Below are 22,781 nucleotides of genomic sequence, written 5' to 3'. Positions count from 1 at the left end.
TGTTCGCAAAACCTTTAACACTGCCCATAACTTTTGATTGCTTGGATCAAGGGTTCTTTTGTACTTCATATGTGTATTCATTGTGACAAGACATAGTTTCCATAGATATAAATATTTTGACCTTGACCTTTGAGTTTGACCCATTAAAACATAAATCAGAGATTCGGGGGTAAAGAGTTTTTGCCCTGTCCGTCCGTCTGTTTGTCCGCACAGACTTTATAACCTTATATATCCATAACTTTTGAGCACATGGGGCTATAAGTATGGCTTTCGTATTTCACAGGTGTATTCCTTGTGACAATTAAGACCTTTTCTTTTGGTACCACCCCCCCCCCCCACTTTTACCAGAATATTTCCGAGCTTTAACCATGCAGCCAATTTTTTTAATAGAATATTTGGTGCTAGGAATTTCATACTTCACGTATGTGTAATCACTGTGACAAGATTTTTCATGGGGTATAAAAATATTTGACATTTTGACTTGACCTTTAGTTTGACCCACTTCAACAAAATCTTTCACATCCTTAACTATAACTTTTGAAACGTTAATATTAGGGCTTTCATATTTCACAGGTGCATTCCTTGTGAGAAGACCTTAAAATTTCTTTGGATACCAACGATTTTGACCATTTTGCCTTGGAGTTTAACTTGCATTTCATCCCTCGCCATTAGCTGCAATATGGGGGTTTCAGTGTTACACATATTGTTCTTTCTTTTTTGCAGGTTTATCTTTACTATTTGAATTAAAACACTCTTTTTGCACATCAAGCACTTTAAAAAGTTTCAGATGTATTTGTTGTGAATCGAAAAAAAATTATTGACACAACGTTAACGGTGAATGAGTGTTGCCTCCTCCTACTCTGTCCCGGAGACATTTTTGAATACTCATATGTAAATCAAGATTTTTTTCTGAGGACAAATTTATATTTCTAAACTAAACATGACCTTGACCTTGGAAATTTGACTCACTTTTTTGAAAAAAAAAAATTAACCTTGGCCATAACTTTTCAACAGTTAGTACAAGGGGTTTAATTCATATTTCACATGTGTATTCCCTGTGACACGCCTTCCTTTGGATACTAACAACTTTGACCTTTTAAAGCCGACCTTGGAGCTTGAATTCCATTTGAGAGACTTCAACTCTCGCCATTGGCTGACATTTAAGTGGACATCAGTGTTTCACAAAAAACTTTTCAGTTTTTGGGTTAACTTTCATAATTTTTTTTATTCTGAAAGTATGGACGAAAGCTACAGATTTGCAGAGAAAAGGAATAAAAGTTTCAGAATAAAAAAGAGAATAATTGACCAACGCGGCACTTGTTTTAAAAGGCTTAAAATGCCAGCTTTGCAATTTTTTAATGACCTTGGCCGAGTTTCCGTTTTTGTCCCGAAGCAAATATTTTTATCTCCTCAAGGTGGTAAGCGTGTAGTTGACAGTGATTGTGGCAAAGTGTAGCCGTATTGTAAATATCATAAACAAGGAAAAATTCAAAGTTGAAGGTCCAGTTATTCTTATAAATCCAGGTTTCTGGATATTTGGATTATTTTACCTGCATCTTCATTTACAGCGATGCCAATCTGATGTAACAGGGTCGCTAAATGAACAGGACCGAATTGTTTTGGGCTTAAAATTGACCCGCACCCATGTTCACGCAGACTTGCAGACGAAAATGGATAGTGACTGGCTAAGACTACCTTTAATTTTGTTGTATTTCATTGTTTTTCTCGTAACAGGAGTGACAGTGATATTGGCAGCTGTAGGAAAATCACTCGGAATCAGGAAATTATACATAAACACTCTCATATTAATATTTGAGGTAAACAGTGCCATGCTTCTGAAGTTTTTAAAGACCATACTTTGTTTTGTTGCAGGTTTTCGATTAATTTGGATACTTCTTAGAGAAATATTGATTCATTAAATGAATAATTAGGTCTTTAAGTGGCAATATGAAAGAGTTTTGCATATGCTTTCACAAAATCATTCCACACTTGCATGCATGACCCGTGAGGTCCAGCTGATTTTTTGCTTTAAAAATTATGATATGCATATGTATAATGTAGTGATTAGTGAACCAGTAGGTCTAATACAGGTAAGATGAGGGAACCAAAACATGGAGTTTGGCAATGAACGTCAACATTTATCATCCCACCTTTTTGAAAACATTAAATTTTTTTCTAGATTCCCAGTGTTTTCCCTTTATTTCACTGTAAAGGGTTAAAGAACAGTTGTAACAGGCTTTGAACAAAATCTCTGTAGGCCTAACATTAATTAATTACCTGACTGAAGATTCAGGGGGCCAGGGTTTGGATCCTGGTCTGGTCCACTGCATTTTTCTCCTCTTCGACACAGTCAGCCGGGCCCAATCGTCGGTGTCTAAATAGCTTATTTGGTAGAGCATCTGACCGGGATATTCAGGGGACTTGGGTTCAAATCCCGTCAAAGGCACCTGAATTATTTTCAGACGCTCAATAAGCCAAATATCAAAAAACTATACCCCCTCTATAAATATATGTAAAGGGGTTATAATTATTTTATATTTGGCTAATTGTGCGTATGATAGATAAGAATTCAGGTTCCTGTGATCCAGGTCTGGTCTGGTCTGCTACATTGTAAATATACATGGAACATTAATGGTGGGTTAGGATTTGGATATTGGCCTGGGTAGCTCAGTTGACAGTGTTCAGGGTTATGGGTTTGATTCGTAGTTCAGCCATACATTCTCTAGCTCCTTTCCTGTTACCATAATGTAACAGTATTTCAGATTTAACATGTTTAAAGTATTACAATATATAATAGATATCAACATTCTGGAAGTTTCTAGATTAAAAAAAAATTCAAGATATAGTATGCATTATGTTAGATGTGCTGTATTGCATTACTTTGATGTACAATTTTCAAGATGATGTGATTGTGATAAGTTTTTATTAATTATAATCACTATTACAGTAGATATATATGTATATATGTATAGCATTTCAGGGTTGTCTTTGATAATTGAAAAGATATACATGTAGCAGGGGACGATTGAAAAAGTAGAATGGGTCTGGGGTTCCTGACCCCAAACAGGGGTGAATACCAGAATAACCAGGGGATGACATTATTACAGGTTGGGAAATTTACTGGCCCCGAGGTCTTAGGGACAGCCTTGCATTTATTCAAATTAAATTATATAGTTTTAATTATTTATTCCCTGTCTAAGTAATTTTCTCTCCCAATATTAACACTGCATGCATTTTATTCCATGCCCTCTCGTAAATTAGTCAAGGCATTACCATAATAAGGCAAGGTGGAGGGGACACACTTCTTTATTTTAAGCCCACAAGTTCATAAACAGGTGTAAAACATTTGGACATGTTAAAAGATTCTCAGGTAACCATTTAAGAAGGACACTGACCTTCTAGTTAAAGGCTAATGCCACTTTGTACATGTTTTAGGTTGCATGCGTTACAGTACATCTCATTACAGTGGTCATAGTTTTAATACATATACATGTACATTGCAAATCTTTGGAAATAAAATGATAGCATGCATACAAAAGATTATTGATAAGGTTTTATAAATAAAAAAAAATCAATATCATTGATGAAGTTTCTTAAGATAGTATATTCCAATTTTGAATAGATCTAATAGGTCAACAAAATGAATACATATTGAAAAGGGGAAGTGGGGTAAAAAAAAAAAGATGACTCATAGCTGTTGAGTTCTAGTCTTCTCTGACCTAATTGTTTTTAATACAAGCTGTTTTGCATCTTGAAGAAAATTTTAAATCAATACCTAAAGAAAGCTAGTACACACAAGCCACAGGATGTAAGATATCTTTTGTTTGTTCGATTTCAACATGTTCAAATGACTGATAGGTTCTGATGTGCATTGTAAAGGTATACATGGTTTATGTGTCTTATTATAAACATTTCTATAATCATGATAATGTACTGATTTACCTATACAAAACATTTGAAAGATTTTACTTGATGTAATCATTTTCCCCATCAATAATTAATGGTAAATTTCTGGGAAACAGAAAATTCAAAGAAATTTATAAAGTTCTTAAAATAGATATATTTTAAAAGTTATATTAATTAGCATCTACATGTAACTCATATATTTATTTTCCTTTCAGTTTGGTAGGACAAAGATAGAACGATATGAAAAAGAGAGAAATCACAACAGAGAACCCAGAGAGTCAGAAAGTCAGGACGATTCAGATAAATCCGACAAAGCTAGCGTAGAAAATGGAGGCAAGTAATAGTGTGTCCTGTGATGAATTTAACTTCTTGATTTCTGTAATACATGTAGGTAGAATCCAGAGTTATGAGTACATTATGACCTAAGTGTTATTTTGATCCAAAGTTCAATCCTGGATTACAATTAATGCATGCATATATATGTATACATGACTGTATAGCTGTTTGTCATTTCTATTTCATTCAAGCTAAAGATCGTAATAGCTAGGTATCAATCTTTAAATACATGTAGATTAGCTAGGGCTCTAGGTTGTCTCCTTGGTCCCATTCCTATTTCTAAAAGGATTTTTTTTCCCAAATCAGATTCGTTAATTATCCCTGCATACACCATAAACTTTGATGCATCTCCTACCAATACCCTATAAGGCCAATTCCAGTTTACGGAACATTTCTTGTTTTACTGTTGATGACAATTTCAAGTGTGAGAAAATTATTTTCATTTGGCAAGATGACATCACAACATACAGGCGTTATTATTCAAGATAATGGCATTATTTGTGACTTCAATAAACAGGTATGTGTAGGAGAGTGCTATGATCAGATTCCAGACTGCATACATTGCATTTTCCAGGATTTCCCAAAATGCAATATGGTTCCTAATTTTACCATTTTTGTTGCCTTGGCCCAATGCCGGAAAACCAGTAAATGTTAACTGTCTGTCAGTTAACTAGTAGGCTAGGAGGTAACACAGCTAGATTACAGTAAAACACGCTTACAACAAAGGGCCAGGGACCCAAAAATCTGCTTCGTTATAATCGTAATTCTTTATAATTTAAAGTCAAGGAGAATGAAAATCATGCACTTCGCTATAAGCATCAATTCGTTATAAGAATGTTCGCTATAATTGCATTATATTGTACTATCTAATCTTCACAGCTTGCTCTATAGCTATAACGACAGGTATATGTTTGGTGATTGATAATTATACGATGAGATAATGTAGTAGTAATGGAGAGGACTTTGTTTTTAGGATGTACTTTTATCAAATATCTTTCTAAAGGTGATTGTACCATAGGTGATCTAAAAGTGGGTACTTGTTACAGATTCATGAGTACACATGTATCGAGGTTTTTTTCAAACATGAATGCACATGTCACTGATCATGCAGGTCTTTAATATACATCACTATCGTATATAGGTTATATATGTTATATAATTCAGAATTACATGTCAGGTGTTTATATACCCAATTGACAAGGCTGCATGTCATATTTCAGAGTTGGTATCTGTAGAATATAATTTAAAGTCAGCTAATGTATGAAATGACATTTTTAAAAATCAAAGCTGCATTTTGTATTCTCAGAGATAGACGTCTTTTGCATTTCATGCTTCCATAAAAAATTCATGCAAGTGTGCAGAACAAATTGAAAAACATGCATTACCATGCACAATTACTTCGAGCGATGTTCATTTGTTTGAACACTTGCATACGTATAAATGTGTAAGTACTCGGTATTTCATTTGATTATAAAAATGTACATATATTGACATTCAGGGTTGTGCGTAAAGACCTAGGTTCGGGGAATTTCCCCACCCCTGTTTATTCTGGCATATTGCCCTTACAACACCCATTAGAGGAGGATCTACCCTGTTACAAATTAGTTATCTTGATCATGTTAAATATACGGTATTTACAGTTTTATTACCATTTCTAATAAATAGAGAAGATCAAATGAAGTTTGATAATTATAAATTCCGCAAGTACATTCCAGCTAGCATATTTAAATATTTTTATACAGAAAAAAATATCTTCATGGTATTTTGATTGATTTTGTAGAGAAACCCCTGATTCAGCGAGACATAGCTATAGATGCCTTCCAGGGTATACACATACCATCCAACAGGGCTGACTATGACCTCACTAACCTTAAAAAGGAATTCCACATCTCGGATATCATGTATTTTGCAAAATGTGGAGTTGAGGTTATTTTATTTTAAAATTTTTGTCAGTTGTCAGTAAATGGAGAGTATTTTATATATTTCTAAAAAGTTTTAAAATATTGTGTTTGAATTTGTAAATTTTGCTAGTGGAATAAAATTGTAATGATCATGAATATTAGTGTGTGTATAATTATGTAAACATCATTTATAATATGAAATTATTATTACCTGGTAATGTAGATTTGCTTTTAATACTACCAATATGCAAAAGTTAATCGGGACAAAGCGTTTTAAATATTTAAATTTTCATTCATGTTTTAGGCCATAATTGAAGATGATGTCACCAAGTGTTTCTCAGCTGAAGGTTAGCGATGTTCTTTACCCTTTTTGAAAAAGGGTTATGAAAAAAAAAATTTTCATAATAAATTATGCCATTAAGTAATATATATGGCATTTACGTAGTATATGTACATGTACAAGTATTGCTTTTAATCCATTTGTTTGATCGATAGTTTAATTAATACATATGTAGTATATGTACTACCGTAATAGAGAAATGAAATTTTTTGAAAGATCTTATTCCTCAGGACAGTTTCTATTTGCAAGATTAACATATTGAGTATTAATTGTGATTGCAGAATTACGCACATGGAATTTTTTAACAAGAACTACGCATGGCCACCAGTTTATAAGGTAGAATATGAAGATGATTGTTGTATTTTTTTTATATGAATTTTTTGTAAAAGTTGTAATATGTATACCTGCTGGATTCTGTTAGAACATGTATATTTGTTGTAAACTTTTCCAATTTTCATCTTCCCCTCAAGAACAACTGGGCTGCTTTCAACAAAACTTTGCTCACAGTATCTTTGGATAAAGGGCATTCAGATTTGTTCATGTGAAAGGCCACCCCCTCTTAATAAGGAAAATTGGGAAACCTCATTTAAAAATCTACTTCTCAAGAACAATTGCCCAGCAAAGATGAGACTTATGTAAAACCTTGCATGCAGACCTTGTGTACATTGTAGGTTTGTTCAAAGCAAGACAACTGGGTGGTAGGGTAGAGCCACAAGGGGCAATGAATATTTTTCATTGGAATATATAGGAAAAATCTTTTTAAAAATTTTGCTCTTAAGAACAGCAAACTCATGATTAGTCATATCTAGAGGTGTAGATTTAATATTTTTACCGGTACATGTACAGGATACTAAGAAGCTTTAAATGTAAGTGATAGTGTGCACTGTAGATGAGAATAATTTGATTTTACTTGTAACACGACATTTGATTGGATAAAAGATTTTATCCATTTTGTATAACATAACTTGCCTACGTCACAATGAGATATGTCAAAAAACGTATTACTCTGCTTGACGTTACTTTTAAAATATAATCAATGTGAAGCCTTATTCTAGGGGAAAAATTGTCTCACATTGTCTGCACTGAAATAAAATCATAAGGAGTGAAGCTTATTTCAACTTATATTATACGATATAACAAAACTTGGGGCAGTGTACTCTTTTTTATAACTCGCTTCGTGGTTTATAAAGCGTAAACTGCCCCAAGTTTTGTTATATCATATAATATAAGTTGAAATAAGCTTCATTCCTTAAAGAGATTAATGATGGGTATCACCAAAATTTTGGAATTTCTAATTATGTACCTAGTAAATACCAGTATTTTAGTCTGTGTATCATGATACCGGTACATATCACACAATTAAAAATCATGATATATCAGTATGCATATAAACAGTCCAGTCCAATACGAAAATTCGTAATATTACGAAAAAACGTAAGATTACGAGAAAGCGTAATATTACAAGTTATCGTAATATAAAACTTATATTACAATTTTTCGTAATGTAGTTAAATTACGAATACGCGTAATATTGCAGATGTAAGAGACTATATTACGAGTTTTCGTTATCCAAGACAAATTCAAGCATTGCAAGAAATTGAGTGGCGGGTAGCAAAGTATGACGTTTACTACGAGATGCCATGGGCGATAACTTGTACGACTCTTACTGAGATTTGAATTCTGTGTATTTCAATATAAGAATTGCACGAAGAGTTGAATTATGAGACGAGGTATGATTTTTAGGGTAGACTTCGCAAGAAAAGTAGGGAGTTCGGGTGATATAGACCAATGCGACATGCTTAAGCAAATTTTGAAATTTACTGGAAAATTGGTCTTATCCTTGGGAAAATTCCTATAAAAGAATAATAAAAGAAATTGTCCACTCACCCATCGTTGGCGGTACTTTCTTCTTGAATTTCCATGCTTTATGATAGGCGTAACTGATCAAACTGACCGCGTGCTATCAGTAGCCATGGAATCTGATATATTACTGACGTCATACTTTGCTACCCACCACTCAATTTCTTGCAATGCTTGAATTTGTCTTGGATTATGAAAACTCGTAATTTATAGTCTCTTACAATCTGCTATATTACGCGTATTCGTAATTTAACTACATTACGAAAAATTGTAATATAAATTTTATATTACGATAACTTGTAATATTACGCTTTCTCGTAATCTTACGTTTTTTCGTAATATTACGAATTTTCGTATTGGACTGGACTGATAAAATTGCACATCCCTAGATGAGATCTAGGCCACTGAACCTCTTGTTAATTGTGATCTTGTCTTTTTCAGTGTTCGTCTTACAGTTTTATGGTGTTTGGGATGTCTATTTAGATACCTGTTTTTACCATTTAGGTTTGTACTTTGCATATGTATAAATTTTAAATCACAGTTGTTTACAGTTATCTACAAAGACGAGGAACTGAAAAGTTATGGGTTTTGATATTGCTGGTAATAAGATAAATATTTTATTTCTGTTAGTGTATTGGTACAAATCATTTAATGTTAGAATCCTCTTGCTGAAAGTGATGAAAGGAAAATATTTAGAGTGTTGAATCCAAATACAGTATCTATATATAGCTTGGAGCATATATAATTATATTATTGATAAAAAGTGAAGATTATCTGAAACAGAGGTGGATGAAAATTCAAAGAACCATTTTGTATAATACCGGTACATGAATTTGCAGCTGGTGCATCTTCTCTAATCTTATTTGAAAATTTTTAAGATATTTTGAAATTGTTTACTAGATGGAGCAATGTTTTGTCATCAACGGATCGTTAATGGAATTTATTTTGTAAGAAAGCAATGGAATAAATATTTTATTCTTTATTGTTTACCGAGGCATTAATTTTTCTGCGTAAATAATGAAAAAATTTATGAAAGTGGCACAGATTTGCTTTGAAATTGACGTAAATTTTACTGATTTGGGGGCATTTTTCGTAAACTTGAGCCTTAAAAATGTCGAATTCTGTACATTGGGCGACCCCAGCGGTTCTGAGAAAAAAGTATCGACCTAAATTCTGTAATTACGGTACATGAATTTGCAGCTGGTGCATCTTCTCTAATCTTCTTATTTGAAAATTTTTAAGATACACAGTATATATATATTGTAATGTTGTTATTATATATGCCTCAATGATAAACTTTGTTTTACTTTGATATCAGTTTTTATTAGCATAATTTTTTTCAGAAAATCTTATCATATCTATACCCCCGCTCCGAAGGAGAGGAGGGTATACTGTTTTACCCTTGTGTGTCTGTCCGTGTGTCTGTGCAGCTGTGTGTCCGTGTGTCTGTGTTTCCGTCCGAAACAAATTTTCGTCACAGTTTTCTCAGCAACTACTCATTGTAGATGCCTGAAATTTTAACACAGTCTTCTCTGAGGCATGCCATATATGGTGGGATACATTTTCGCTCAAATCGGATATCAACTTCCTGTTTGTCTCTGCGTCTGTCCATTTCATACATAACAAATTTTCGTCGCAGTTTTCTCAGCAACTACTCATCGTAGATGCTTGAAATTTTAACACAATCTTCTTTGAGGAATGCCATATGGTGGGATATATTTTCTCTCAAATTAGATATCAACTTCCTGTTTGTCTGTGGGTCTGTCCGTTTCATACATAACAAATTTATCGTCACAGTTTTCTTAGCAACTACTCATCGTAGATGCTTGAAATTTTAACACATTCTTCTCTGAGGCATGTTAATGGTGGGATATATTTTCGCTCAAATCTGATGTCAACTTCCTGTTTGTCTCTGCATCTGTCCGTTTCATACATAACAAATTTTCGTCACAGTTTACTCAGCAACTACTCATCGTAGATGCTTGAAATTTAATCACAATTTTCTCTGAGGCATGCCATATGGTGGGATACATTTTAGCTCAAATCCGATGTCAACTTTCTGTTTGTCTCTGCATTTGTCCGTTTCATACATACATGTAACAAATTTTCGTCACAGTTTTCTCAGCAACTACTCATCGTAGATGCTTGAAATTTTAACACATTCTTCTCTGAGGCATGTTAATGGTGCGATATATTTTCGCTCAAATCTGATGTCAACTTCCTGTTTGTCTGTGCGTCTGTCCGTTTCATACATAACAAATTTTCGTCACAGTTTACTCAACAGCTACTCATCGTAGATGCTTGAAATTTAAACACAATTTTCTCTGAGGCATGCCATATGGTGGGATACATTTTCGCTCAAATCCGATGTCAACTTCCTGTTTGTCTCTGCATCTGTCCGTTTCATACATACATGTAACAAATTTTCGTCACAGTTTTTTCTGCATATATATGCCATATCTTGGGATACATTTTTTTTTCAAATCGGATATCAACTTCGTGTTTGTCTGTGCGTCTGTCTGTTTCACACTTAACAATTTTTCGTCGCAGTTTTCTCATTAGCTGTTCATAGCAGATGCTTTAAATTTTATTTCAATCTCTGTTGAGGCATGCCATATGGTGGGATTAATTTTGATATGAATCTGATGTCAACTTCATATTTTTCTGTGCATCTGCCTGTGATTGAACTTTTATATATATTAACATGATAGTGCTTATTTACATCAGAGCGGGGGTATTACTAGTGAGCATTGGCTCACAGATTTCTTGTTTTGATTTATTTAAGGCTGATACTGTTATGCATTGGACTTGGTTGGTTACTATTTTCTACAGCTGTTATAGGAGTATTACCAGATATACCGTGAGTACAAGTCTTAAAGGTACAAACATTTATACATGTAGTACCACAGACTCAAACTCTGCTATTTTGGGAAAAAATTTAAGTAAAAGCTGTGTAAAAATTTTATTTTCAGATTGAGAAGGCAGTTAAATAGATATGCTTCCTTGGTCTGCCATAGAATCCTGTGTAGAGCCTGCTCTGCTGTTGTGACGTACCATGGCAGGTAACAAAATGTCACTTAATTTTTCAATTAGACAATTAACCAACATACAGGTTAGAACAAGAGGGTATAAAAGTGAAAAAATTTGTATCTTCATCTCTTAAGTGTTTTAAAAATTTTATCACTGACTTCTTTTAAAGCATTGTCTGTCTGTCTGACTGTAAAAATATTATAATTTTCAGAGAGAACATGGTTAAGAATGGGATCTGTGTGGCTAATCACACTTCTCCATTGGATGTTATCATTCTGTCCTGTGATAACTGCTACTCCCTTGTAAGTTGTACTTACTGCTACAATTATTGACAAGATCAAAGAATGAAGAATTATATCATTGCAAAAAGCATAAATTAGTGTCAAACACAGGTCAAGTACAATTAGAAATGCAGAGAATTTTTAACAAATTGACTGAGATAAAAACATGAATACATGCATGTAATGAGTTTTCTTTAACCCCCTCCTTAAGGTGGGCCAGAGACACGGGGGATTTCTGGGTCTAGTCATGAAACTCTTGGCCAGGACTGCTGATCACATCTATTTCGAGAGGTCAGAGGTCAAGGATAGATTTATTGTTGCCAAAAGGTAAGGGTAGACTAAGCTAATATTGTTGTGTGTGGAAATGTAAATCATTCCAATGAAAAATATGCAATATTTTTTCCCTTTCTTTTTCCTTTCAGATTAAGAGAGCATGTAGAAGATAAAAATAAATTACCTATTTTGATTTTCCCAGAGGGTAGGTTAAAATGCATAAACATGAAAATTTTATCTTAAATTTCCGATTTGAGCTATAAATACTGTTAGTCTATTGTTAAAATCTCAGAATGCTAATTCAAAGAAAACCTGAGGCCTGTTCTACACAGCGAGTTTCTATTAGAGGTAAAAGGAATTTTGTCAAGTGCTCGCAAACTTTCGCTCTCTTGAACAGGCCTTGAAAGTTTATCAACAAATTATCGGTGAATAGATTATGCTGTCAAAATCAAATATTTTTGGTGGAGTTGATTTTTAGAAAGAATATTCTTTTAATTAATTGTACAAATTGGTAAAAAATTAAACCCCATAAATTGTAACTTTGAGTTAAGATGAAGAAGTCACCTCTACTCTAATTTTGAAACAGAATACATGTAATATTTTCAAAGCAATACTTGGCAGTGAATTTTAATAAAAGAGAACTTTTCTTTAAATGATAAAAGGCAGTTTAATTTTAATGCAATATCCCTTTTCTTTCACAGGCACATGTATAAATAATACATCTGTGATGATGTTCAAGAAGGGCAGTTTTGAAGTCAGTGATACTATATACCCTGTAGCTATAAAGGTAAGGTTAGAGAAATACTGTAGACGTACTTTTTTCCACGGGGTCATAATTACGCGGAATCTCAATTTCTGTTTAATCTGCGGGTAGAAAATTACACGGATTTTATAGATTGTCACTATGTGTGTTACATTTATAATATTATAGACGCTTGGACAAATTTCCGCGGAAAATTTGTGACCGCGTACATAGCGTAAATTAATACCACGCGGAAAAAAGTACTTTTACAGTAAGGTGAGATTGAAAGTTAAATGTTGCAGCCCTCACCACAGTTAGAATACCTCTCATATACTCGGAAATGATTGCAGAATCGTTCCGAAATGGTTTTGAAGAATACAAAAAGATATGCACTGAAAATAACTTTCAAATTAATTGTAACAAACCTTTTTGAGGTTGTTCATGTCTTTAAACCTGAATAAAATATAATCCACATAAGGAAGAAAATACAACTGATTTTCTCAACATTTTTTCTCAACTCAAATTTTACGTGATGTTTGCATTCGAAACTCTCTGAATTGTTCATAGTAAATGCACCGGGTCGGTAAGACAATATCATTTTAACGATAGAACATTCTATCTTCTACATTGCGAGTATATGGGAGGTATTCTAACTGTGGTGAGGGCTTGTCCAAAGACACTGTCAGGTTATTCTAACTATGCAATTCCCTATTCAACTCATTTTCAAAGTAGCTAGTTAATAATATGTATTTGATAAACTCACATACTGGTACATACGTAAGGGTTAATGTAGGAGTAGCGCTCCATTCCTTAAAAGTAATGGAGCCGAGGCCACAAGTATATAAACCCGCGTAATTTCCACCTCTCTAAATGCTTGTTAGCTCACCTGAGCCGAAGGCTCAAGTGAGCTATTCTGATCAAAATTTGTCCGTCGTCTGTCGTTGTTGTCGTTGTCGTAAACTTTTCACATTTTCATCTTCTTCTCAAGAACCACTGGGCCAATTTCAATCAAACTTGCCACAAAGTATCCTTGGATGAAGGGGATTCAAGTTTATTCAAATGAAGGGCCAAGCCCTCTTCAAAGGGGAGATAATTACGAATTAGTGAAAAATTAATGCCATTTTAAAAAAATCTTCCTCTCAAGAACCACTGGGCCATGAAAGATGAAACTTATGTGGAATCATCCTGAGGTAGTGTAGATTCAAGTTTGTTCAAATCATGACCCCCGGGGGTAGGGCGGGGCCACAATGGCCGACCAAAGTTTTACATAGAAATGTATAGATAAAGTCATTAAAAATCTTCTTCTTAAGAATAACAAAGCCATGAATGGTCATATTTATATGGAAGTATCTTCAGGTTGTGTAGATTCAATTTTGTTCAAATCATGACCCCCGGGGGTAGGATGGGGCCAAAATGGTCGACCAAAGTTTTACATAGGAATATATAGGAAAAATCTTTCAAAATCTTCCTCTGAAGAACAACTGGGCCAGGAAAGATGAAACTCATGTGGAATCATCCTCAGGTAGTGTAGATTCAAGTTTATTCAAATCATGACCCCCGGAGGTAGGGTGGGGCCAAAATGGCCGATCAAAGTTTTACATAGGAATATATAGGAAAAATCTTTAAAAATCTTCTTCTCAAGAACCACTGGGCCAGGAAAAATGAAACTCATGTGGAATCATCCTCAGGTAGTGTACATTCAAGTTTGTTCAAATCATGACCCCCAGGGGTAGGGTGGGGCCAAAATGGCCGACCAAAGTTTTAGATAGAAATATATAGGAAATTTCTTTAAAAATTTTCTCCTCAAGAACAACAAAGCCATAATTGATCAAATTTATATGGAAGCATCCTCAGGTAGTGTAGATTCAAGTTTGTTCAAATCATGACCCCCCGGGGGTAGGGCGGGGCCAAAATGGCCGACCAAAGTTTTACATAGAAATATATAGGAAAATTCTTTAAAAATCTTCTCCTCAAGAACAGCAAAGCCATAATTGATCATATTTATATGGAAGCATCCTCAGGTAGTGTAGATTCAAGTTTGTTCAAATTATGACCCCCAGGGATAGGGAGGGGCCAAAACGGCCGACCAAAGTTTTACATAGAAATGTATAGGAAAATTCTTTAAAAATCTTCTCAAGAATAGCAAAGCCAGGATTGGTCATGGGACTACTTTTGGATTTAAGCTTTTCAAGTATAAACCAATTCTGCTTTTTCCTAGCCACAGTGCTCAGGTGAGCGATGTGGCCCATGGGCCTCGTTTTTATTGTTCATTAATATAAAATATAATATCTATATGATACACTGTAAATGGACATAATATATTTAGTAGTATTTTTTATATACTATAGAAAGTAAGGCAAAAAAAGTGTACTAAAGTCATTTTAATCCGTGTTTCTCAACAGCTTCCTTAGCTAAGTGAAATGAGTAACCGACTTGAAAGCGGAGGGTACCTGGTTCGATTCTTACCATGGGCAATAAAATTTTTATAATGTGACAATCAAGTCTAAAATTTTCATAAACTCTTCTCAAAAATTTTCTACGTTCTTTCCTCAGTAGAGGCACGGAAAGGAGAATAAGAACAAAAGAAATTCCGTTATCAGTGAAATTTGCAACTCTCCATTTCTGAAAAGTAATGGAGAGCTCAAACAAAAGAATGACATCACAGGTGGATTTTACTGATAGGAAATTTTCACATTTTATAATATAATTTTATGACCTTGAGCTTCCTTTAAAAATTTTTTTCCCCAATTTTCTTTAATATTTGATTTCACATAGAACTACTTCATAAAAGGAATTTTTTTGTTTCAGTACGATAAAAGATTTGGAGATGCGTTTTGGAATAGCAGTAAAATGGGAATGGTGCAGCATATATTTGATTTGTTAACAAGCTGGGCTTTGGTGGCAGAGGTGTGGTATCTCCCTCCCATGCATAGAAGTGTGAGTATAAATTTAACAGTTCTATTTCTTTGATATACTTTATTTGTCTGGTGATCAGGGGAAGCAGACTGTCTTTTGGTCTGTTTAGTCAAAACGTTTTAAGTATTTATAAACAGTTTGACTTCCATCTTCAATGATGGTTTTACATTAAAGGTATTGAATTACAAGTATTATGTTGAAAAAAGCTACTGAGCACTAGTGAGCAAAGAACTTCAAGTATTTTAAAATAATATTTCAAAAGAAGTGGTCATGACATCACTTTAATTTTATGATTTTCAAATTAGATATTTTATTCCTAGGAGTTACAGTACCCGCATCGTTATTCTTTACAAATCTATCGTGTCCTATCGTGCGTGTATCCTATCGTATCGTGCGTGTATCCTATCGTATCGTGCGTGTATCCTATCGTATCCTATCGTATCGTGTTTTCCGTTTATCGTGTTTTGCGTTTTCTATCGTGTTTTCCGTGTATCGTGTTTTCCGTTTATCGTGTAGATCGTTTATCAGGTTCTATCGTGTATCGTGTTTTGCGTTTATCGTGTACATTCGGAAACCCTCGCTTTTTATCTTTACTACAGGAAAAAACTACCGAGGTATTCCGAGTTTCTTTTTCGTTTTGTTAACTAAAATAAGATTACTTTAACAGAGAAAGAGAAAAGAAAGTTTTATCCCTTAGTTTTTCATCATTAAAAGAAATATTAAAGTGGGGAAGGAAAAGAATAATATATATAAACAAAATAATTAACAAAATAAATCATTAATAATAATAGAAATAAAGAAAATAATAATTAAATCATGGTCAAGCAGGGAATCAAAATTAAAAAAATGAAATAATCCCCTGGTCTTTTTTAATTCATCGAATTGAATGATGTATTGGGTCAAAATGATTATTTTAAATTAGTCAGAATCAATAGAGGAAGATTTTCGGTAATCCACGGGGTATACGTACCCCGTCCCCCCCAAAAAATAATAATAAAAAGCATGGTATTGATATTCATATTTTTAAACAATAATCATTTTCCCCCGATTAATCGTCTGATAATATTAGGAATGTGTTTTCGCCTCTGATGTGCATATATGCACAATTATTTAAAATCTTGATTTAAAAAAAAAAATAATAACGAAGCATTTAAGATATTGATCCAGATAACTTTAACACCGACTTTGCCGAAGGGCTCAATTTTTAAATATATTTTTTCACTATCTAATTAGTTAAATACCTTAATATGTCTATTTTTTTTAAAATCAAAATTATAAAATGTAATGGATCAATATGCTCTACCCGATTTATTACACCACGACAGTTACTAAAAAGTAGAAGTTTTTCATTTAATTTTATCTGGCATTAGATAATCTAAAAATAATATACAGGAAAAAACATGAAGACTCTAACAGCTTACTTTTCGGAATAAACTGAAAATATAATGCATCTGAGTGTCAAATCCAAGAGCTTTCCTTGCCATAAAACTGACACGTATGTGTACCTCTCTAATCAGCACACTGCCTTCCTGCTGTCAACACCCCCCCCCCCTCCCCCCCCCCCCCCCCTAAATGACAGCTCGGCCCGTGTGTGTTCACCGTCAACCTACCTGAACTGCTCTCTCACCTTGTGTCAAATAGTAATTATTTTCGGGATTCGTTCATACCGTACAAAGATTTTTTTTTTCTAAATAAATTATATAATCGTACAATTACGGGAAAAAATCCTTTCTTGAATTTAAATAAAAATCATATAAATCAATTTAATGAAATAACGTCCCTTAATTTAACCCGCTGATTTATTTTTATTTATACGATGTTTCCATAACATGTAAATAAGTCTTTTAATAACCTCAACAAAAAAAAAAAATGCTGCACTTACAGTAAATGAACTTTCGGATAATCGGGTTTCTTTCGGATCACCGGGTTTTTGTCGGGCTACAGACAGAATTAATTCTAGAAAACAAGTTCATTGATCGTAGAAAAGGGTGAGATAATTCTAACATTCTAAACTATTACAATTTGCTCACATTATTTTTTATTTTTATTTTACGGTATTTTACTATAACAATAAAAAAAGAAGTCTGATTCCGTGTTGACCTTGCAAGACGAGTAAATGCATTGCACCGAATTAATTTATAGTATTAATCGATTACTTTATTTAACTTTTTTTTTCGATTTTATTTTTGGCTATTTGGTTAGATAGTGTTTATCTCATGTTAAATTTGTTATAGACTTTCACCATTCCGCCCTTCAAATATGCCTCATATGAGATTAAATCTATAATAGTTTCCAGAGTTTTAATTCATTTGCCGACTTAATTCTTTCTTAAATTATTTTTAGTAACAGTGCACGCAAAGTCTAATAGCAATGATTTATAATTAGTAATTTAAGTTGGAAAAGTCGCATTTTACTCTTTTAATATTTATTTATTTAGGTTTGTGTTTTGTATGGTAAAGAAAAAAAAGTATCTTATCATTCAATATTCGTTACTCAATGCGAGGTTGTAAGTATATGATATATAAATATTTGCATGCATATATATGAGAGCTTAGCGTTCACGTACATGTACATGTGCAGTTGTAGCAAATTCATATTCTTTTGACACAGTTTACATGTATTAATGCATATTGATGTAGTGCTATTATAGTAGTGATTGTGCAGTGTATTGAAATTAACATTTATTTAGAATTCTACTCAAGAAAATAATTTTTTTGAACTGTATATATAGTTCATGAGAGATATATCACGTTACATTTATCAATTTTGTTATAGCCGATTTCTTTGGCCGACCTTCTACATGTATTGTTTCCTAAGTTTTTATTATTTAATTGCGATTTTGTATACACCGCAGATTGTAAGCTTTAGAGATTAAATACATATATTCATTGAGTATATTTCTTCCGTATGCTAACTTAGTACCTATATTGTAAGCTTTAGAGATTAAATACATATATTCATTGAGTATATTTCTTCCGTATGCTAACTTAGTACCTATAGATAAATTTATAACGTACAAAAGTATTTTTATAATATTAAAATACCGGTAATATCATTTACAAGTATAGTGTTTGAGAATTTTGATATTTACAATAATAATTGGAAATCTCCACCGTTGAGTTGAATTTTAAAAAAGTGCAGTCTGCATTTCAAAATAAATAATTTAATTAATGAAAAAAAAAATGAATAAATAAATAAATAAATAAATAAACTTTTGTAAAATTACCACAGTGATCTCAAGTTGTTTTTTTAATACTTTAAATATAATTTATAATTAGGATTTGAAGCTTTGCAAATATCTAAATTAAAATATTGCAGTAATGAAATAAAAAATAATCTTTTCGTCTTGTCAAAAAACCGTTCTGCATTTTAAAACAATCCTATCAGGTTTTGCGTTTATCCTATCGTGAAGATCGTTTATCAGGTCTATCGTGTTTTGCGTTTATCGTGTTTTGCGTGTATCGTGTTTTTCGTTTATCGTGTTTTGCGTTTATCCTATCGTGCGTGTATCCTGTCGTATCGTGCGTGTATCCTATCGTATCGTGCGTGTATCATATCGTATCGTGCGTGTATCCTATCGTATCGTGTATCCTGTAAAGAATAACGATGCGGGTACTGTAGCATTCCTTCTGAAATAATCACACCTACCGTGATCCCTATGTATTTTTCTGTAATCAAATTCAGTTTTAATAAGGTTTTGGCTTAGCATCTGGAATGAAATATACAATCCAAGATAGTTGTATTTTCTTACAAATTATTTTCAACCATAAAATTTCCAAAAAGCTGTCATTTAAATGAGGTTGTTGAATACCTAAAACACTGACTTATTTGTGAGTAGCCTGCCTCAGATAATTTAGAAGTACTTTTTTCTGTGTGGTATTAATTTACGCTATGTATGCGGTCACAAACATTCGCGGAAATTTGTCCAAGCTTACTTAATATAAATGTACTTGGCATATAGGACAGTCTGAGAAATCCGCGTAATTTTCTACAGAGATTGAGATTCTGCGGAATTATGACCCTGTGGAAAAAAGTACGTCTACAGTAATTAAAACACTGAAACTTTATGGTGGAAAAGCTAACGTCATCACATTTGTTGAGACATACAAAAAAATTATTCTTTACACCCTCTTGAGTAAGCTACTGCTAACAGATACATGTACTACAATTTGTGAATTTTGTGTATTGCTTACTTATAAATAAATTGTTTCAGGAAAACGAGAGTGCTGTTGATTTTGCTAACAGAGTGAAAAAAGAAATAGCCAGACAAGGTGGACTGGTAGATTTATCATGGTAAGTCTCAATGTAAATGGTGATCAAAGTATCATTACTATTTAGCTATTGAAATAGCCTTTTCATGTATGTTAAGTTTTATTGTCGCTGACGTGGGGCAGAGGTTAGAGCATCTGCTCTAGAGTCACTAAGTGAGGAGTTAATTAAGTCAAGGGATGTGGAGACTAGTCCTTCGTATGAGTCCGTATAAACTGAGATCCCGTGTCGCTGTAGGTGCTGGTACGAGGTAGATGCGAGCATGAAAAAGATCCCTCAATTGTCATATGTGTTGAGTATAGGACAAAATTTGCAGCTCTCCACTGGCAAGTTGTGGCGCCCCCCTATGAGTGAAGAATTCTCAAGAGGGACATTTAACAACATACAAAAAATGAATTTTTATACTGAGGAAAATGATAGGACAAAACATGAATATCTCTGTTGTTGCTTATCCACCTAATACTGTATAACGGGTAATTTTTACTGCTGTAAATTTTTATGAATTTCTGTTGGAATAGGGTGATTTTATTTTTCATGTGTTAATTTTTTAAGAATTGAGCATGTCTGTAAAAATTAAAATCATCAGGGATGAAGTTCAAGATCAATGTCTTAACGTTTTGAATGTGTTAACATACAAATACGTGTTTTATATGTGTCTGGACAACCCGATGTAAAATAAAAAACAAAATTGTTCCCGTGATAATAAGTGTCGATTCCTTAAACGATATGTTTTATTCATCTAAATACTTTAAATATCACATGCCCTGAATTTATTCCTTTTTCAATTAATATACATGTCTACGCATCATTATTGTTGCGCACCACGTGCACATCTTCATTTTAATGAAAACAAAAAGAGAGACAAATCAAGTCATCATGATTAAGTTGACAGAATTACAGGGGTCAGGGATTACGATGTATTAAAATGTCGAAGTTTTTACTGGAAGCAAATGAAAAAGAAGAAAGGGTCAAAGTCTTGAAAAACGGATATAATTTGAAGACTTCAATCTGTAATAGTTAAGTCATTATCAGAAATTATGCGTCCCGTAAGAGGAACCAGGTAATTGATGATATTTGTATAATTTGTGCATTGATTAAGATTTACTTGTTTGATCCTAATTGATAATCAATTAAAAAGTTCCCCAAAATACCAAAGAGTGTCAGTACTAATTCTGTAGCCTCCGGGTACTTAGCTAAATGGCAATGATAGCACTGAAATACTCTCATAATACAATATTCAAAATTTTGGCGAGGCGTTTTTACTTCTGTGAAATTTTACACGTTTAAATTTTAGGAAGTTATAAAACTCATAAAAACTAGTAGCACGTATAAAATACCCGTTATACAGTATATGGACAGCAACATTTGGTTTGGCTAATAGTATTATTATTCCAGAATATTTTGAACTTACATTCTCCTCAAGCACACCTCTTCATGCTCCAGAGTAAAACTTGTTTAAGGCCTGGGTTGAATATTTGTAGTTGTGGTATTTTGATTCCCATTTAGAGGTACATGTACTAATGTACTTTGAAACTTGATCATTATAATACATGTTTTATAGTGTCAATTTCTATAAAGGATTTTATGAACTGGATTTTTTTTGTTTTAAATTTCAAGTTAAAGGATTTACTGGTATGTCAGTCATGAATTTTTAAAATTTAATTGTGACCTTGGCAATGTAGTTATAATTACACATGTCAGTTTTAAAATTCCAATGTTTTAGTGAGTAATACGAGTATTTTTGGCATCATGAAAAATGTCCATTATTGTACTTTCATTAATAGGGATGGTCAGTTGAAGAGGATGAAGGCCAAGGAGTCCTGGAAATCCAAAGCACAGGATGACTTCAGCAAAATCCTCAAGGTCGAATGACTGTGTTCACGTTCATCTACTGAACTGTGCTGGCATTATAGACATTTGTGGCATTTGTTGTTAAACTCTTATCAAAGGTAGCTGGTTCATAATATTGAGTGAAACTACATGAAATTGTTTATTTTTTAATTTGCTTTAATCATGTTAATGTGACCTACTGCAGTAGGTAACAGTCAGTTTATTGGACTTAAAATAGCAATAGTTGTTGTTTTGTTGTGTTTGGAAGTGACATTATTTTACAGTTATTGTACTGAGTGGTTTTTAGCTCACCTGAGCCGAAGGCTCAAGTGAGCTTTTCTGATCAAAATTTGTCCGTCGTCTGGTCGTCGTTGTTGTCGTAAACTTTTCATCTTCTTCTCAAGAACCACTGAGCCGATTTCAACCAAACTTGCCACAAAATATCCTTGGGTGAAGGGGATTCAAGTTTCTTCAAATAAAAGGCCATGCCCTTTTCCAAGGGGAGATAATAATGAATTAGAGAAAAATTAATGGCATTTTTTAAAAATCTTCTTCTCCAGAACCACTGGGCCAGGAAAGATGAAACTCATGTGGAATCATCCTCAGGTAGTGTAGATTCAAGTTTGTTCAAATCATGACCCCCGGGGTAGGGTGGGGCCAAAATGGCCGATCAAAGATTTACATAGGAATATACAGTAAAAATCATTAAAAATCTTCTTCTCCAGAACCACTGGGCCAGGAAAGATGAAACTCGTGTGGAATCAACCTCAGGTAGTGTAGATTCAAGTTTCTTCAAATCATGACCCCCGGGGGTAGGGTGGGACCAAAATGGCCGATCAAAGTTTTACATAGGAATATATAGGAAAAATCTTTCAAAATCTTTTTTTCCTGAATCACTGGGCCAGGAAAGATGAAACTCATATGGAATCATCCTCAGGTAGTGTAGATTCAAGTTTGTTCAAATCATGACCCCCAGGGGTAGGGTGGGGCCAAAATGGCTGATCAAATTTTTACATAAGAATATATAGGAAAAATCTTTAAAAATCTTCTTTTCCTGAATCACTGGGCCAGGAAAGATGAAACTCATATGGAATCAT

General features: G+C 33.5%; 1 protein-coding gene across 1 annotated transcript; it reads left to right on the top strand.

The window, feature by feature from the left end:
* The first annotated feature begins 1,420 nt into the window (after positions 1 to 1,420).
* On the top strand, positions 1,421 to 22,055 carry LOC134275896 (glycerol-3-phosphate acyltransferase 4-like). The gene is made up of 15 exons (XM_062758178.1): positions 1,421 to 1,817; positions 4,122 to 4,239; positions 6,023 to 6,168; positions 6,448 to 6,490; positions 6,765 to 6,819; positions 8,785 to 8,847; positions 11,129 to 11,203; positions 11,316 to 11,405; positions 11,585 to 11,675; positions 11,866 to 11,981; positions 12,077 to 12,132; positions 12,629 to 12,714; positions 15,478 to 15,606; positions 19,799 to 19,878; positions 21,639 to 22,055. Exons 1-15 carry the CDS (start codon positions 1,671 to 1,673, stop codon positions 21,724 to 21,726), a joined length of 1,383 nt encoding a protein of 460 aa, XP_062614162.1. The 5' UTR covers positions 1,421 to 1,670; the 3' UTR covers positions 21,727 to 22,055.
* The last annotated feature ends 726 nt before the right edge of the window (positions 22,056 to 22,781 follow it).

This window comes from Saccostrea cucullata, unplaced genomic scaffold (genome assembly GCF_032062105.1).
Source record: "Saccostrea cucullata isolate Sc308-1 unplaced genomic scaffold, CSIRO_AGI_Scuc_v1 ctg628, whole genome shotgun sequence".
Lineage (NCBI taxonomy): Eukaryota > Metazoa > Mollusca > Bivalvia > Ostreida > Ostreidae > Saccostrea > Saccostrea cuccullata.
Note: the sequence above shows the minus strand (reverse complement) of the source record. Positions and strands in the feature narration are given on the sequence as shown.

Coding starts and splice junctions, on each gene's coding strand:
- LOC134275896 (XM_062758178.1), top strand. CDS start 1,671: ATGGATAGTGACTGGCTAAGACTACCTTTAATTTTGTTGTATTTCATT. Junction 6,169..6,447: donor TTGCAAAATGTGGAGTTGAG/GTTATTTTATTT, acceptor TTCATGTTTTAG/GCCATAATTGAAGATGATGT. Junction 6,491..6,764: donor CAAGTGTTTCTCAGCTGAAG/GTTAGCGATGTT, acceptor TTGTGATTGCAG/AATTACGCACATGGAATTTT.